The sequence below is a fragment of the Myotis myotis genome, unplaced genomic scaffold, assembly GCF_014108235.1.
Source record: "Myotis myotis isolate mMyoMyo1 unplaced genomic scaffold, mMyoMyo1.p scaffold_m19_p_12, whole genome shotgun sequence".
NCBI lineage: Eukaryota > Metazoa > Chordata > Mammalia > Chiroptera > Vespertilionidae > Myotis > Myotis myotis.
Window position 1 is genome coordinate 55598815 of NW_023416316.1, and position 18024 is coordinate 55616838.

Here is an 18024-nt window from a genome sequence, read left to right on the forward strand (position 1 = left end):
GCTCTTGTTGGGTGGAGTGTTCTATAAATGTCAATTAAGTTAATCTGATCAACAATGCCCACACTTCTGTGTCCTTACTGATTTTCTGCCTTCTTGCTCTCTTCATTATTAAGAGAGGGGTATTAACATTCTGACTATAATTATGGATTTGTCTATTTCTTTTTGCAGTTGTATCAGTTTTTGCTTCTAAACTTTGTTACTAGATGCATACATATTTATGATTATTGTGTCCTCTTGATGCATTGGTCCCTTTAAATGATCAAATAACCTTCTTTATCCTTGGTGATAATCTTGGCTTTAAAATATACTCTGATATTATTATAGTCACTCAGGCTTTATTTTGACTAGTTTTAAGGACAGTATATCTTTTTTTTTTTTTTTTTTCATTTTTCTTCTGGAGGGTAAATTAGGATTGATTGCCTTTGGGAAGCAAAAATACAGAGTAGGATAGAGCAAAAGGTAAACTCATACCTCATTGCTTGGAAAAAGCACTGCAGGTTACCATAAGGCCTTTAATTAAAGCGGTGGTTTATTTAGTTTCTCTTTCTGTCTTAAGAGAAACTAAACTTTATTGCCTACTAGAATATAAGAGCTATAAAAATGTTCAAAAGTAAACAGTTATGTGTGTAAGTTATGAGGACAGTATATTCATTTCCTGCACGATCCTGTTCTAAAGACCTGTAAAATTAATTTAAGGAAAATCATGGCATTCAGGCCATTACAGACATCCAGACACACTCTGAATCACTAACAGTCCTCCCCTTGATTAATGGAGAGAAAGCGAAGGAAAATCACTAACATATTTTTTAATTAAAAAATATGTTAAATAAGCATTCTCTCCCGCTTAACCAACTATACAAAAAAAGATAAACAGAAACCTGGGTGAGACATGGGACAAGGACTGGAAAAAGTATCTTAGATGAGTCAAATACATCAAGCCATTTATAGCTTTCTGAAATAAATATTTTTATGGTGATTTTAAATAGCACTTTTATTGAAATGCACTTCCTATAACATAAAATTCACCATTTTAAAGTGCACACTTTAACGTTTTGCAGTTTATTCACTATGTTGTACAACCATCACCACTATCTAATTCCAGAATATTTCCACCCCTTAGAAAAAGAAACCCCTTACCTATTAGCAATTAGTCCCAATGTCCCCTTCTCCTCATCCCGTTAACCACTTGTCTACTTTCTATCTTTACAGATTCGCCTATTCTGGCCACATGCAATACATGGCTTTTTGTGCCCACCTTCTTTCACTTACAGTATATTCAAATGTATGGTGAACCTTATCATATCATACTCATTATTCAATATGTTAGTTGACAAAGTAAAACCACTTGCTCAGAGTAGTAATTAGATATGTGGAATAATTAGAAGACCCACATTCTAGTGGTTTCTTCCCACTTCAATGTTCAAGGACTTTAGTCTCCTCTGGTGTACAATATGGATATCAGGTGAGATGATATCCAAGTTCTCTTTTTTTAAATTCCTGTTACTCCAGAAACCTCAAAGACACAGAGAGACATACTCCTGTCTTTTTTGGGGGGGAAATAATAGTTGCAAAAACAATTAGCTCGATTTGAAAACTTTAGTTTCTAACTCAATCTGGAGACAGAAAATGTCGGACAGCTGCTGTCAATAACACTTTGAGCTGATTATAAACTCACTGCGTTAACACCAGTGTCATAATCAGGAGAGAAATACAACAAAAGACAGGCTGAGCACTTTTTGTCAGTGTGTGTTTTCCTCCATTTCTGAAAAGAGATATAATCAGTGAGTTCCTCTGTGACATCCTCCCTGATAAAAAGCTACACACACACACAGACACACACACACACACACACAGACACACACACACACACACACACACAAACCAATTAGAAATGTGCATGTTTGTGCTATTTGGGGTTGGAACTCATGATTCAGTATTTGTTGAATGAACAGTGGATGAGTGGCTGGGTGGCTGGATGAATGGATGGAAGCCATATAACTAAAGGCTGATGTAAAAGTAAGAATAAAAAAGACGCCCTAGCCAGTTTGTCTCAGTGTATAGAGCATCAGCCTCTGAACTAAAGGGTCCCGGGTTTGATTTCAGTCGAGGGCGTGTACCCCGGTTGAAGGCTCAATCCTCAGTCCTGGTTGGGGTGTATGTGGATGGCAACTAATTGATGTGTCTCTCTCACATCAGTGTTTCTCTCTCTGTCTCTCCCTCTCCCTTCCACTTTCTCTAAAAAAAAAAAAAAAAAAAAAAAAAATCAATGGAAAAACAGCCTCTGGTGAGGATTAACAACAACAAAAAAGACATGTTGAGTTTTCTTCTCCATCCCTTCTTATAATGGATAGAATAAATATAAAATGTTGAAAACAAAAGGAATAGTGGTTCAGAAATGTTTATTTTATTGATTTTGATACAATAATAGATACAGTACATTTAATAAACTGCTTTTTTGCAGAAATTCTTTAGCACCAGTTTATGGTTTAAATTATACAGAACTGAACTGTTAATTAAAATAGGTGCATGTTACTTGGGGCTGTATTGAAAATTAACAAAAGCAGAAATGTAAATAAATGTCACCTGGTTCATTTGTATCACTCCTTGCAAGGAGATAAAATAATGATCATACGTTTTACAAGTTTATGTTGAGCAAATATATGCTGTGTACATGTCTATTTTTGTTAAAAACCAAATATCACAATTTTCTGAAAAGCTACTGACTGTTGTGTTGGGTTGATGCCCTTGGATAAAGCGGGTCTTTTCCTGAGTTAGTCAACAAGTGTGGGGAGAAGGGCGGGGTGGCTTCAGGTCTTTCTTCCTGGTGCTTTTCCTCTTAGCTACCATCAGTCCCCTCCTCTTCTTACTCAACCCTCCTCTCCTCTTTTCCCTTTGCTCTTCCCATTCCCACTCCACCATTACTCCACTTCCTTCCTTCCTGCTCCGCCCAGAACCCGAATGGCCACAGTGACCAATCAAGGTGGAGAGAACCATGGCAATCATTTAATTCTTCCCCGGACCCTGAGTCAAGCCCAATCTGGAGAAAGAAGTGAAGATCATGATGAATATTGCCTAGCACCCACACTTGCCTGAATTTTTATATGCCTCTTCTTTCAATTACTTGGATTTTACAACTTGACTAATGCTTTCATGATCAGGAATATTTTTAAAACATTCTTGTGGTATTTCTAGTTGCTATAAAAATTCAAAACAGTCTCTCTTTGTGCTAACATTGCAATTACATTTAAGTAGCACTGTCACTGCAGTTATATTCATTGTATAATAAAATCTACCATGCCAAACAGGTTCTACATGGTTGCCATGGTTCTGAATTTTCAGTTTTAAATAGTTAATAGAGTTCCAGTAGGAAGGTGTGGCCCTTGAATTCCTCATTCCTTGAATTTTTTCTTTCTCTCCTAGGATATCTAAGTCTTATCTCAGCCTCTCTTTGTAAATTTCTGTTAACCAAAAATCTTGATAAATGAGCAGAAATAAAACAAGCTTGTGCTGTTTTATATCCAGAAATTTGACTGAATTTCTTCAGTCTTTTTTAGTTTTGCCCAAAGAATTATTATAATAAACCCTGAACTGAAGCACTGGTCTTCTGGGTAACCTCATATTGACTCTGAAGTTACTCTGGTGCTCATGTAGCAAGTTACGTTTGGCACAACCATATTTTTTAGTGATTATGAAAAGAGGAAAACGTTGAGTAAATGTTTTAGAAATAAATTTCTAATTTCCTGTAATTAAACCTTGATTTCAGAAGGGAGTTCTTATAAGTCTGCGACATGCTTCACCGCCACAGCAATGTTTCACTCGGATGATGTTACAAATTAACACGGTACCTTTACATCAGAGAATCGCGTCCACGTGGCATTTCTACAGATATTACAGGTTGAAGGGCTCAAATTTGCATCAAACTCCTTTCTGAGAGTATAGGCTTTCAAGGGCTTTGTTTTCAGTATTATTTTGTTGTTGTTTTTCATCAGCATAGTTCATTGGGACTCTTCTGAGGAAGCAGTATTTTTCTGCCATATATTAAGCATCATTTATATATACTCTTTATTCCAAAATGTCCTTGCCAAATCCTAGTCAGTGTTACAAACATAAATGAATAGAGAGGCTCATGTTCCTTCAAATTTCTCATGACTCTGTAAGGCTGGGGAAATGCAATCATCAGCCTTGGAACGGCACAAGGCCAACATCTTATTCCAAAAGGAGATCTGGCTCCTGAGTACTGATGGGTAGACCCCCCCGAAGCACAGGTGGCCTCCGAATTCTTACCTGAACTAGAGCTTTACAGATGAGCTTCCATCGGCAAATTTCTTCCATCTAAAGCTTTCCCTTTCACCACAGAGAATTCTCCTTCTGATCCACCACCTCTTAGCTCAGGTTTCACATTTGAAACGGCTCCAAATGGACAAAGCAGCCCTTGGCCGTCCAACCCCGATTGAATGAACTAGGGTTAGCTTCACTCAGGCCGAAGCGGCAGAAGCACCGGCAGTATGGCTTTCAGAACAGACTCATTTGAAGTACTGGGACCAAAAAATCCAAAGACCATGAAAAATTAGGGCTGACTGAGATACTGAATGGGGTTGGAGTGGTGGTCTCCTAGAATGAGCAAATCTTGTTCCAAATAATACACCAGGCATTTATTTTGAAAAGTACTGAGATGCAAGAATTGTATCTCTTCCTGTAAGAAATATTCATTTATCAGTCTTCCTGAAAGTATTCATTTATGTCCCCCCCCTTTTTTTTACTAAATAAAATGAATCATACACTATGACAAAAAAAAAAATGTACCAAGTTAGTCATGACACCTTGTTTTCTATTGAGAAATATTCATAAATCTTATAAATAAATAGGTGAGAAATCCCATTGGGTACCTGGAAGGCCAGTTACATTCAGAGTTTCCTGGAGCACACGTAATTGTGAGCTTTGCCCTTCCTACAGTCCTTGGTTTGCCATTTTCCTTGTCTTTGAACCAAAACACAGTTCTTGCCAGGCTTTGAACGTCGAGGGGGACCCCTGCTCCAGTTGGTGAAGGTGACAGGCTCACCGCCAATCCACTCCCAGTGGCCAGCATGTACTTTATTATTCAAACCTAATGTGAACCAAAACAATGTGCCAAACGATTTTATTACATTTATACTTGGATATCGTATCAGTCTATTGTTCTAATCTCAATAGCCACATGCAAACATGGGCCTATGTTCTAAAACATGGGATTGGATCTGGGGATCCTACATGGCACAACTAAGCACTTAAGGCTTTGGGGTTTGGCAGATCGGAGTTTTAATCCTCGCTCCAGCACGGCTGGTGTGGCTCAGTGGTGGAGCATTCACCTATGAACCAGGAGGTCACAGTTCAATTCCCCATCAGGGCACATGCCTGGGTTGTGGGCTCAATCCCCAGTGTGGGGCATGCAGGAGGCAGCCGCTCAATGATTCTCTCTCATCCCTAATGTTTCTATCTCTCTCTCCCTCTCCCTTCCTATCTGAAATCAATAAAAATATATAAACCTAGCTTCAGCATGTATGCATTGAACATCTTCGGGAAGGTTACTCAACCCCTCTAAGTTTTAGTTTTCCCATTTACGAATTGGAATAAAAATAGTATATTGCCCTGTCCATATGGCTCAGTTGGTTGAACATTGTCCTGTGCATCAAAAGGTTTCTGGTTCAATTCCCAGTCAGGGAATATGCCCAGATTGTGGGTTCAATTCCTGGTAGGCAATGGTGGGGGGGGGGGTGCACTGATTGATGATGTCTCTCTCTCTCTCTCTCTCTCTCTCACACACACACACACACACACACACACACTAAAAATCAATAAAAACGTATTTTTAAAAAATAGTATAGCTAAGGCTGTTTTGGGGGTGAAATAAGATCATGCATGTTAAGCACAAGACATATATGTGTTTAATAAATGGCAATTATTATTTATCTTATACTATAGGCAGGATTTCTATCACAGGGACACAGATACACTCTTGTCTATTGTTCTTGTTCCTCATTATTTAAACGTCTAGGTTTTCCTATGTGAAAGTAGCTTACTTAGTATTATTTTTAGTCTAAAGCTTAAGACTTTTTCCATCTGTGACAATTTCAACAAAAAGCAGCTTTTCTCAACTTGTCTCTTTATTCCCACTGGCAATTTTTGGAAATTACACTTTAATGTTGCAAAGCTCTTGGAATTTCTCTTAAAGAAGTGCTCCTCCCCCTCATTTTCTTTTATAAGAGAAATAAAAAAGAAGAAAATGAGAAAAGGATCCCCTTCAATAGCATGATCTGAATCCCAAAACCACACGTGACCGTGAAAACAATCTTAGTTACATAGCATACAATCTTCTCTCAACCGATTCTCAGTCAATATTTTGGGGTAGAATAAAATGAAGTACTTGTAGTTAGGAATAACCTATCTTGTTCTAGATTGTTTCCTTGAATTATTGACCAGGTCACACTATGCCTAGAACTTTGTGGGGACAGAGCCTTGAGATTAGCTGTGGATGTAAAGAAAACTCATCCTTCAGCTTTAACTTAATACTCTCAGATAATTTCAGAATTTAGAGACTCCCTGAGGGGTAAAGAGATCTTGAGAAGCCAAGAATGGTTTATTAGTGTCTTCCTGAAACACACCACCTTTCAAGAGAGATGGTGAGAACACTGACTTTGAGGGGCCCTGAGAATTCTAGTTCTTAAGGGGCTTGAAAGAATTTGTATTATTGTTTAAAATGTAGGAAATATTAAAAATTCAGAAAACAAGGATAACATTAAAATCACCTGCAGGTTAAACATTTCTAATTTTCTGACATGTTTCTTTTAATATATGTATATATTACATGTATATAAATATATATAGTTCATGTATATAAATTTCTTTTTTATTTTAAATTATTTCATGCTTCATATGTTTGTATACTCTGCCTTTTTACTAAGTACCTTGCCACAAATACTTTATGTATAATGTTCATCCAATATATATTTATTGAGTATTAATAAGCATGAGACATTTTGTCATTAATATTTAATGCTTCCACAAAGCACTAAATATTAAATATTCCTTCACATGACTATACTATAATTTACTTAATCATCCCCTATTTATAGCTCTTTTTTATTTTTTTTTTACTTTTAGAAATACCACCTATTGAATTCACTTATCTATAAATAGACCCACATCCCTTATTTTTTCTTTGAGATGTGTCTGAAAATGAAAGTTTTGTGTAATTAAGGTGAGTTTTTACTAAACTGATAAACAAAAATAGATCAAGAGACAGAGAAGCATCAAACAGACTGTCAAACTTCAGAGGGAAGGGTGGGGGGAGGGGGGAAAGAGATCAACCAAAGGACTGTGTGCATGCATATGAGCATAACCAATGGACACAGACACCAGGGGGGTGAGGGCATGTGCTGGGGGGTGGGGGTGGCCGGGGAGAGGTCAATGGGGGGAAAATGAGACATATGTACTACTATATGTAATACCTTAAACAATAAAGAATTTCTTAAAAAGATGAGTTTTTAAAGATTATAAATCACAACCATTTGGCCCATAGAAGAGAGACATTCTCCTCGCGTTCTTGTCTCCCTGCTCAGTGCCGCGCAAATACTTGCCTATCCAGAAGGGCTTTCTTCCACTGAAGTCCCAGAGCCACCGCATATGCTGCCTGGACAGGACAGTCACCAGGCTGCCCAGGTGACTACAAGCAAATGAATGAAAATGAGAGCGTCAGTGACAAGGAGTTCAGCATTTCTGTTGATATGATCTGCATAGCAGAAATCAAACCCAGATTAAACAGAAAAATATACATATGCAGAAAAAACTTTCCAAGTTTTTAATACTACACCTTTTTTAAAATTTAATGAGCGTCTCCAGGGTGCGATAAGTGACTAGCAAGAAAGTGACATTTTATTATAATATCTGGGCTTTAAACCACAAATTCAATAGGTCTTTCTATATCTTAAGTAGAAAGTCACCCTACTTATAAAGATAATTACTCAATGCCAAAACTTACTCCTTTCATAGGAAATTTATCTGGCATACTAGTAAATTTGGCAATTATACAGTTAATGTGATCAGTAAGGTAACCCAGACAATTCAAATAAAATGACTTTGAGGCCTACATTTTGAACTTGGTGTGTTTAGTTAAATATCCCAATAATTGTGGTTGTTTTATCATACCCAGTGAAATGAGCAGGTCTCACTGTCAAACCTTTTGATGTTGTGTAGAAGTTAAAGCACCTGTTCTTAAATATAAATATATCTATCTCTATATATCTATATATCTATGTCTATATCTATATATATAGATATATACCTTCCTACAAAATATTATTCTTTTTTTATAAGTTTAAGGTGTATGGCATAATGACTTGAATTACATATATTATGAAATGATTACCACAATATGCTAACATCATCATTTCCTGTAGATACCAGGAGAGAAAAGTTTTTTTCCTTGAGATAAGAATCCTTAATAACTTTTGATTATACCATACAGCGGTGTTAACTACAGTCATCATGTTGTACATTACATTTCCAAGTACTTTTTATCTTATAAATGGAAGTTTGTACATTTTGACTATCTTTATCCAATTCCCCCACCCCACATCCCCCACCTCTGGTAGCCACAAATCTGGTCACTTTTTCTATGATTTTTTTGTTGTTGTTTAGAGTCTACATATAACTGAGATCATACAATACTTGTCTTTCTCTGTCTCACTTAATGCCCTCAAGATTCATGCATGTGAAACCAATAGCAAGATGTCCTTTTTTATGGCTGAACACTATTTCATATACATATATATATATATATATATATATATATATAATTTCATTTTATATATATCACAACTTCTTTATTCATTCATCTGGTCATGAACACTTAGATTGTTTTCATGTCTTGGCTATTACAAACATTGCTGCTATGAGCATGAGGGTGCAGATATCTCTTCAATATAGTGTTTTCATCTCCTTCAGATATATTCCCAGAAGTCGAATTGCTTAATCATATGGTAGCTCTATTTTTAATTTTTTGAGGAACCTCCATACTGTTTTCCACAGTGGATGCACTAATTTACAATTCTACCAAAAGTGCACAAGGGTTTCCTTTTCTCCATATCCTTGCCAGAACTTATCTCATCTTTTTGATGATAGACATTCTAACCGGCACAATTCGTTGTGAATTATTTTTGCAGCTAGCTGAATTATTCCTATAAGCAATATTTGAATGTGTCTAATTCCCCAGCAGTGCTCATTAAGAGCTCTTTTAAGATGCTTCAAGTAAAAAGCTAATAGGTAATTATTTTCTTCTTTTTTTGGAACAGAAAGTTTCCAACAAGAAACGAAGTAACCATGATCTTCTTGCCTGGTTAATATCAACTGATATATTAAAAAGTAAAAAACAAGTGTGGCAACAGAAAATAGTTGAATTGAATTTTATTCAATTTGCCTATATCTTTCCAAACTTCAGGTCCATTTCTTTGTTTTTCCAGATCACATATAGTGAACATAATTAAGCCATTTCTTAATGCTTTCCCCCCACCAATACCAGTCCTTTACTGTTCTATAATGCAGTGGTACTTCTAGGCCTTCTGAGATACGTAAGGCCAGGGGTCCTCAAACTATGGCCCAAGGGCCACACACAAATACAAATATTGTATTTGTTCCCGTTTTGTTTTTTTTTACTTCAAAATAAGATATGTGCAGTGTGCATAGGAATTTGTTCATAGTTTTTTTTTAAACTATAGTCCGGCCCTCCAACGGTCTGAGGGACAGTGAACTGGCCCCCTGTTTAAAAAGTTTGAGGACCCCTGCGTAAGGCTCTTTACTCCTTTTCTGAATGGCCTTAGGCATCTGGATTTGGGTTTTGTGACTTGTCTCTGATTTCATTATTTACTGTCAGCTCCTGTCTGACAGTTCAGCTGATATGAAAGCACACCTTTTCCCAGACCCCTCACATCCAATGTGGTAATTCTAATGTGATGAGAGTTAGGACACAGAACATTAAATGTGTGCTAAATATAGGCTGAAGGAAGGCTTGAGGGACTTTCTCAGGCTACATGGTATATTGGACAGAGTATGGGAGGCCTGGCTTCCACTTTCTCCTCTGACTCTAACTCCCTTATAGATGTAACTTCAGCCTCATCGTCACCATCAGGAAGCAACAAGTTGTATTTAGCACCTCCTCCTGCTTTAAGATTCTTGAAATTATCTTTAAAAGAGCCTATAAAATCCATTTTAGCTGGTCAAGTGCAAATTTCATTCCCTTTTTGACTCTGAGAAGCAAAAAGTCCTAAAAGATCAAGATGAGAAGATAGCTGTGCTTAGGATAGATGAAATGTGAGACCATAGTTATTCATAAAAAATAGTTAGGCATTTGGATGCTGATTATTTTATAGAAATATCATTCCTTTGATGCTTACATACAGAAAGTATGAGAGATATGAGATAGATAACTACGTATACAGAGAGAAACAAAAATAAAATACAGAGATCTACATGCAAATAAATCTTTTGACAGCTTTGAAATTTTGAATCATTCAAAGTGGAGTACTTAAAACAGAAACCTTAATTTTTCTAGTTACAGAAACACACATCTACTTTTTTGATACTTTTTGATTAAGCATGGACATATTTCAGAGTAACTCTTTAAGACTATGTCAGCAGGGGTTCCAGACACTCCTGTGGAAAAACAAGATGGGTTGAAAGATAATGATCTATAATAATAGAATTATCAAATGTACAATGACTGCCTAAGGAAATGAGCAGATGAGATTACAATATGTAAATTCAAGAAATACCCAATCTAGCAGTCTGGCTCCTCTGGGTTAGAAAAATAATAACACACCAATGGGGTGGAAAGGAGATTGGAGATAAAGATTGACTTGAGCTAGTGATCTGATTAGGGACAAGGGATAAAGTAAAATTGGCTGTTCTTCTTGAAACATGGGTGCTGTAAATGACCTGTTGTAAAGGACCTCCAAGTAGCAAGGCAGCCGGGGGAAACATAGCCCAAAATTGAATAATGGTCCCTGAGACCAACTCAAAGACATACTAGGTGCTTATTAATTCTAATTATAGAATTTAAAACCATCTCATAAACATATTTTATAAGAAAGAAAACATGAGGTTATAAAATGTTGAAATTATAATTTCACATTGCAGAAAGAGTTGATAATTCCCAAAGGAATACCATTTTCCAAGCCATATGGGTTGGAGAAAAAAAAATGAAGAAAATGAACCTGAAAAGGAATGGGGGAAGGAAAGCAGGGAGGCCCACAGTGAGTGAAAACATGTTGAATGGTAAGGGAGAAATTGGGGTTCAGAGAAAAATTGTACTGAGGAGATGCCCTTGCTTTCAAAAATGTTCCTCTTATAATGACTAATCCAAAGGGATTTGGAGATCTTTCATTTTTCTCTTAGTTTGCTTTTTATCTGCAGCTAGACACTTTCTGAAATGCCTGTAACTAGTATTAACTATTCTTGGGGTAATCATTCTTGTCCTTCTGAAATAAAATGCATATTAAAGTACCATACCAATAAAATCAGATCAAACATTCATACCCATTCTTTCAATTAAAATTTTCAAATCAGAAGTTTTTTATAATATTTTAAAAACTGTAAACTTTGCCTCTCTTATACATCCTGGAAAACTATGAGAAATGGTATTTGATAGATGTTTTAATTCTGGACCAATACGGTGAATAGACAATGTGTAATTCAAAAAAAAATATTTACATAACTGATAGATATATAGTCACTTTATAAAAATAGAAACTCTACTTGCCCCTAAAAGCTTTTTCTTGTTCTGAAAGCTTCTGAATTTTACATCTAAAAATAAGGAACAGTCCTACAGCTGAAAACAATTCTGAGACCAGAGTTTATTAAAATAACCTCAAAACATGAACAAATTAGTTCTGACACTGCTTATTTTGTGTTTGATTTGCTAGATATATCACTAATCTCCTTGAATTAATAGGAGAGATAGGAATTTTACATCATAATAGATTTTATAATAGTTTATTGCAGAACAAAATATCTACCTATTTATATTGTTTTTAAATACCATTAATATTTTTATATATGCAATCAACATATATTGCTTGTAAGCCCTATGGTTACATTTAGGTTCAGAGAACTTTTTAATTCAATCTATAGTAAAACATCAACTCAATGAAAGATGAATTTTGTCATTTAAATTCAGTGACTTTTACATTCTTAAAGGAGCTTTCTGGGAAGAGTTATGTGGGAGGAAATTATCAGGATTGTATGACAACTTTACTGATGTAAAATGCAGGGTGTAAGGAGTTGCCACATGAAGAGTTATGGTGTCTATATCTCTGAAGCTCATAAATGAATGAGGAATAATTTAGTTATTGGGTTGTGGGGTCAATACTGGGGGATAATACTTAAAGGTGTGATCTGGTCTACAGTAAGTGTCCAAATAAATAATTATTGAATGAATGAACCTATAAACTCAGACCTTGATTGTATCTTCCTTAGGTTTGCTCCAAGAGGTTGTTTTGATTCTAACCCAAAGAAAACTTAGTATTCATAATTTAATTTTTAAAAAACCTTAATATGTCTTTGCTGTGGTACAAAATGATTAACATATAATTTTGAAAACCTGATTTAGATTAGCCCATTACAAAGTTAAAGTTAAAATCAGTGTCCTTATCAATACACCTGAGATGAGATATCCCCGATAATTATGAAACTATTTTTGAGAGTATAACAAATTTATAAAAAATCCTCTCTCTCTCTCTCTCTCTCTCTCTCTCTCTCTCTCTCTCTCTCTCTCTCTCTCTCTCTCTCATTTATTTGCTTGTATAACCACGATGTGCCCAAAGTGGGACAGCTTCAGTTTTGTCATGTTTGCCTACAGTGATGTTTCAGGCTGCATTTCTATAGGACTCGTTTGTTCGTCTTTCTGGTGGTCCAGGGTCTAGATGTCCTGCTTTTATTTAATGTTTGTCTTAGAAATAGTGGAATAAGTCTTGTTTACTCCTTAAGGACAGAGTTTTGATGTGTAATCAAAGCTTTCATGACTTGGAGACTTCACAAAAGAAGGTATACAATTGATCATTAGGTACATGAAAAACTGCTCACCACCATTAGACATGGGGAAATGCACATTAAAATCACAATAAAATACCACTTTTTCACACCCACTAGAATAGTTAAAATCACAAAGACAGACAATACCACGTGTTATAGACCAAATGGAATTCTAATGATTGTTGGAGGATGTATAAAATAGCACAACCACTTTGTAGAACTCTGTGGCAGGGTTTTTACAACTTACATGCATCTACCCTCTGACCTAGCAATTCTACTCCTTAAGATTTACCTAAAAGGAATAAAAATATATGTTAAAATATAAAAGTTCACAACAATTTCATATGAGTCTCGTTCATAATAACAGTTTGGGTCATTTGTCTTTTTTGTTATTGATTTATAGGAGTTCTTTATATTTTCTTTTTCAAAAGGCAATACTGTAGTTTCTTTTTGATAAATCTATATATAAAAGCCTAAGCAACCGTTACAATGGAACAACTGCAATGACTGGTTGCTATGATGAACACTGACCTCCAGGGGGCAGATGCTCAATGCAGGAGCTGCCCCCAGCCCACAGGCCCTGATTGCCAATGGGGCCTGCCAGCCAAACTCCTGGTCCCTCCCCCTGGCCAGCAAGCCCCCGGGCTGGGACAGGGAACCAGGGGTGGATGGCAGCAGATGCGACCCCTTTCCCAGGGGGGCTGAGGGCCGGCTCCCTCCTTGGGGCTGGCAGCCAACCTCCTGGGTCCCTCCCGCTGTTCCTCACCCCGACCAGCAGGCCCCAATCACCCGATCGGGCCGGGCCCCAGGCTGGGACAGGGAACTGGGGGCGGGTGGTGAGGGAAGGAGGATGTGGGGAGACTGGAAATCTGATTGGTCCTGATCACCAGCCAGGCCTAGGGACCCCACCCATGCACGAATTTCATGCACTGGGCCTGTAGTTATTTTATAAACAATAAAATGGAATGAACTTCTGAAACCTCCAATGATGTGGATAAATCTCAAAAACATTATGTAGAGAGGAAGCAACCCAACAGAAAAGAATACATATTGTGTATTTTCATGTACCTAATGATCAATTGTATACCTTCTTTTGTGAAGTCTCCAAGTCATGAGTTACTTTTTTTTTTTTTTTTTTTAGCAGGCTGTCTTTTTGTAATTTATTTGTAGGAGTTGTTTGTATTTTCAAGATTCAAGATCTTCATCATATATATGAGTTGAGATTGGTTTTTCCCAAAGGTGGTTTTCCCTTTCTTTTTTTTTTTTACTAGAGTGTTTAGAGAGCATAACTTTTTAAATTTGATAACGTGCAAGATCTGACTGATATCCACCAGGGACTTCTCTAGTCTCAATTTCCAGCCATAGGGCATATCAGTCTAATTGCATTGTTCTGGATAATATCCAGGTAGGCTAAAAAGGAGGGTCAGCGATATTTATGATTTTTAAAGTCTTCCTGGATGAGGCAAATTTTGATGTTATTATTTGACCACAAATCATCCTTCATTGAGTGCTCCATTACCCAGTGACCCTTTGTCCGACTTGTCTGGTTTCATAATCATCAGTGCCTCTTACAGAGTCCTAGGTCTGAAGCTATCAGACCTTTCATTGCTTCATAGTTTCAAATCAATACGCAGGAATTCTTATTTAATTAAAAAATAATAGAGCCGCAATGCTGCTGACTCAGAAGAGCTCCTTCTGACTTTCTCCAAGAGATTGAGACAGAGAGGCGAGACAATAGATATGTGGCAATGGTACTGTTTTACCAGGAAAAAGCTACATCAGTCCCAAATCCATCCTGAACTACAGAACTCTCTCTGGGCTCCTAAAACAAAGCCGGGTAGGTATTAGACAACACTTGAGTGATGAAGCAACCCTGTGATTCCATGAAAAAATAAAAAGACAGCAGAAACAAAAACATCAGTCAAATGTGCAAGGTTTCTTACTGTTCCCAGCAAGCTCGGGCAGCTGTGTTCCATGAGCCCCTCGGTGCTGTGATCAGGGAGTGGCAGTATCCTGAGTGAGGGTGCCACCCGGCTGGACAGGATTCGTCTCCCACCTCCTGGAAAACAGTGTCTGTGTTCACATCACAATGGGCTTTCAATCTAGAGAGTCTATTCTCAGCCTAAAGCATCCTAGGAGTCCCTTGAATAGATGAGTTTTGTCACCAGAAAGGTCAGCCCTAATCCCAATTCTCCACCTTCAGAAATGCAATGGCTTCCTACAGAAAACATGACTAAAGTTAGCAATGTTTCACTTAGCAATATCAAATGTTTATACCTTTGATATTCTGATAGTTTAATAAGTGCTTCTTTGTTTAATGTATTGTTATTGATTTCAGAGAGCAAGGGAGAGGGAGAGAGAGAGAGAAACATCAATGATGAGAGAGAATCATTGATTGGCTCCCTCCTGCACACTGCCCACTGGGGATTGAGCCCGCAACCCAGGCATATGCCCTGACCAGGAATCAAACCGTGACCTCCTGGTTCATAGGTTGACTCTCAACCGCTAACCCATGCCAGCCAGGCAACAAGTGCTTCTTTAAATTGTAGTGATATAACTAATGTATTTTCCTTTTTTCAAATTCTAAAATTGTATTGCTATAACTAATGTGTTTTGTGATTTAAATACCCCTTTTTAAATTGCATCAATATAACTAATATATTTTGGGATTTTAAAAATGCTACTTAGGCTAATTTTCCCCTCTTCTCCTTCAAAGTTCAATGAGAGCAGGCAGACGTAGCATGGGTTGACAAATCATTTTTGTTACTTATCACAGGGCACACTGCTCAGTCCTGTGTCCCACCTTGGTTTGAGGGCTCCAAGCTTTCCAGACGATCCCATCGCACTTATACAGCTTTTGGAGGCTTTCTTCAAAATGGAAGAGTCCGTTCAACTCCAGCGTGCAGTTCTTTGGGAATGAGGGCAAATGGCTCTGTGGGAAAGAAAGGCCATTGAGATTTGACTTAATGTATGCTGATCGCATACTCACCCCCTTTAGGTCCTCATTTGTTCAGTAGCATTTGTGTTGAGTAAACTACCCCCGAACTTGAAGGCTATATTTTATGGCCCAGGAAACAGCTCATTGTAAGTTGAAAAAGGAGTAAAAGGATTCTCATACCTGTCTGGGGAAGTGTGAGTGGGTTGTGGATTCCACCTTATCTGCTTGCGGTCCTTCTGCCGCTTTAATTGTCTTTTGTGGCCGACTAATAATGGGCACCTTGGTCTTGCTTCTGTGAACTGGGGAACTGTCATCCTCCAGTTGCAGAGAAACTATTCCATGATACTGAGAAAATCAATACACAACAGTTCAGAAAAAAAATAAACACCATGGTAGCAAACAAAAATATTTGTTGTAAAAATGAGCCATTCAAAAAAAAAGTTTTAATTAAAAAAAGATAAAAAACAGAGAATTTCAAAGAATTGAGTAACAGTATACAAATTTAAAAAAATAAAACAGCTATAATAATTTTATCTTCCTCAAAGATCTTTTGTGAAAATAATGTGTGATAAAGCAAGTGCTATATAAGTATTTGACATGTTTATTTCTGTTATTGTAAAAGATTATTAAAAACAGAGAAGCAAACTTAAAAAAAATGCATAAAAGCTAAAAGGTGTTTTTTTCCTGACCACCCAAGCTTCCAGGACAAATGTCAAACCAGTTGTTTAAGAGAAATTAATATAAGATGTGAAAAATAGATTACTATTTTGCATCCATAAACACAAGAAATTTAGCGATTCTCTCAGACTATGCTTACATTATAGATAATGTCTGTTCCATTTCTGTAAACAGAGGATGGACGGACCTAAGACCAACAGAGAACAAAATATAAACAACATTGGCTGGAATAATAGTTAGCAACAGGTTAAAACCTTTCCAGTCAGATCTTATTAATGTCTGAAAAATTTTAAAACATCTTTCTCAAGATTTTCCGTGTTCCAATCATTGGAATTTTAAAAATCACCAAACCTAATCACAGCTTATCAATGTTGATTCATATATTCATAGCCCCAATTAGGGAGAAAAGTCATCCTTATTTTGTTGGTATATCTATAGTGGACACCATCCAAGGAAACACGCACACACACACACTCTCTCTCACATACACACACACTAATGAATGTGTGTCTGGTTAGACTGCTGTGCGAATAAGGTCCAAGCCATGGTTTCCACCCACACTCAAGCAGATTGCTTAATCTCATTCTGCACCAGGGTCACTGGTCACTTCTTGATTACAAAAGAAACGAAAGCAGAAATTATATGGATGAGCCCATATGTCTATCACCTCAATTAGCATAATTAATGAAGTGGGACAGCATTGTGCCATTTGTATACAAAAGGCCCTGCATGATTGTGCAAGGAACCATGGTCTCCACTCACTAGAAGAACCAAAACAGTTTCTTCCGTGCTTAGCAATAGTCGTGAATATCTTTTGATTTTTTAATATGTACCCCACACATCAAATCCCAGGAGGTCCCCACTCTTACTGTTTTGCCATTCCCTCGGCTTCTAAGCCTCATTCCATAAACATCTGTAGAATCAAAGCCCCGTGGGGTGTCTCCCCTGGTGACTGCTGGCCGCTTGGAAGATGGAAGAGGTCTTCGTTCCAGATGAAAGGAACCAGAAATGGTGGGGAAGGAAGACCCTGGGGACGGCGGGTGCCAAGAGCCCTTTTTCCACGCGTGGTGCTTGTTCGGGTTGAAGGAATAGGAAGGATGGCACCGTCCTGGAGGCAGGCAAGACGGCAGGTCAGTTCATTCATTTACACAAACAGATAAGTGATCACATCGACACAACCCCTGCAGCAGCTTGTCATGACACCCAGACGGATGGTTTTCCCACCAGATGTTGCCTTTTTGCCATTTGCCAGAAAATCTTTTACTCCTCATCAGTTTCCATCCAGGAAAGCCATGCCCTTCTGCCCATCTACAGGGAGGTTGTAAAGAGATGAAATTGATTTCACAAAC

General features: G+C 37.4%; 1 protein-coding gene across 1 annotated transcript in view; it reads right to left on the minus strand.

Annotated features, from left to right (window-relative positions):
* Positions 1–2396: 2396 nt before the first annotated feature.
* The window catches only part of FREM1 (FRAS1 related extracellular matrix 1), a 120886-nt gene continuing 105258 nt past the window's right edge, over positions 2397–18024 (minus strand). The window contains exons 30-36 of the mRNA XM_036331189.1: positions 17545–17783; positions 16815–16862; positions 16178–16342; positions 15863–15991; positions 15003–15118; positions 7614–7699; positions 2397–5104 (exon numbers count right to left, since the gene is read on the minus strand). Coding sequence (XP_036187082.1) covers positions 4905–5104; positions 7614–7699; positions 15003–15118; positions 15863–15991; positions 16178–16342; positions 16815–16862; positions 17545–17783 — 983 coding nt within the window. The 3' untranslated portion in view covers positions 2397–4904. The remainder of the gene's footprint in view (positions 5105–7613; positions 7700–15002; positions 15119–15862; positions 15992–16177; positions 16343–16814; positions 16863–17544; positions 17784–18024) is intronic.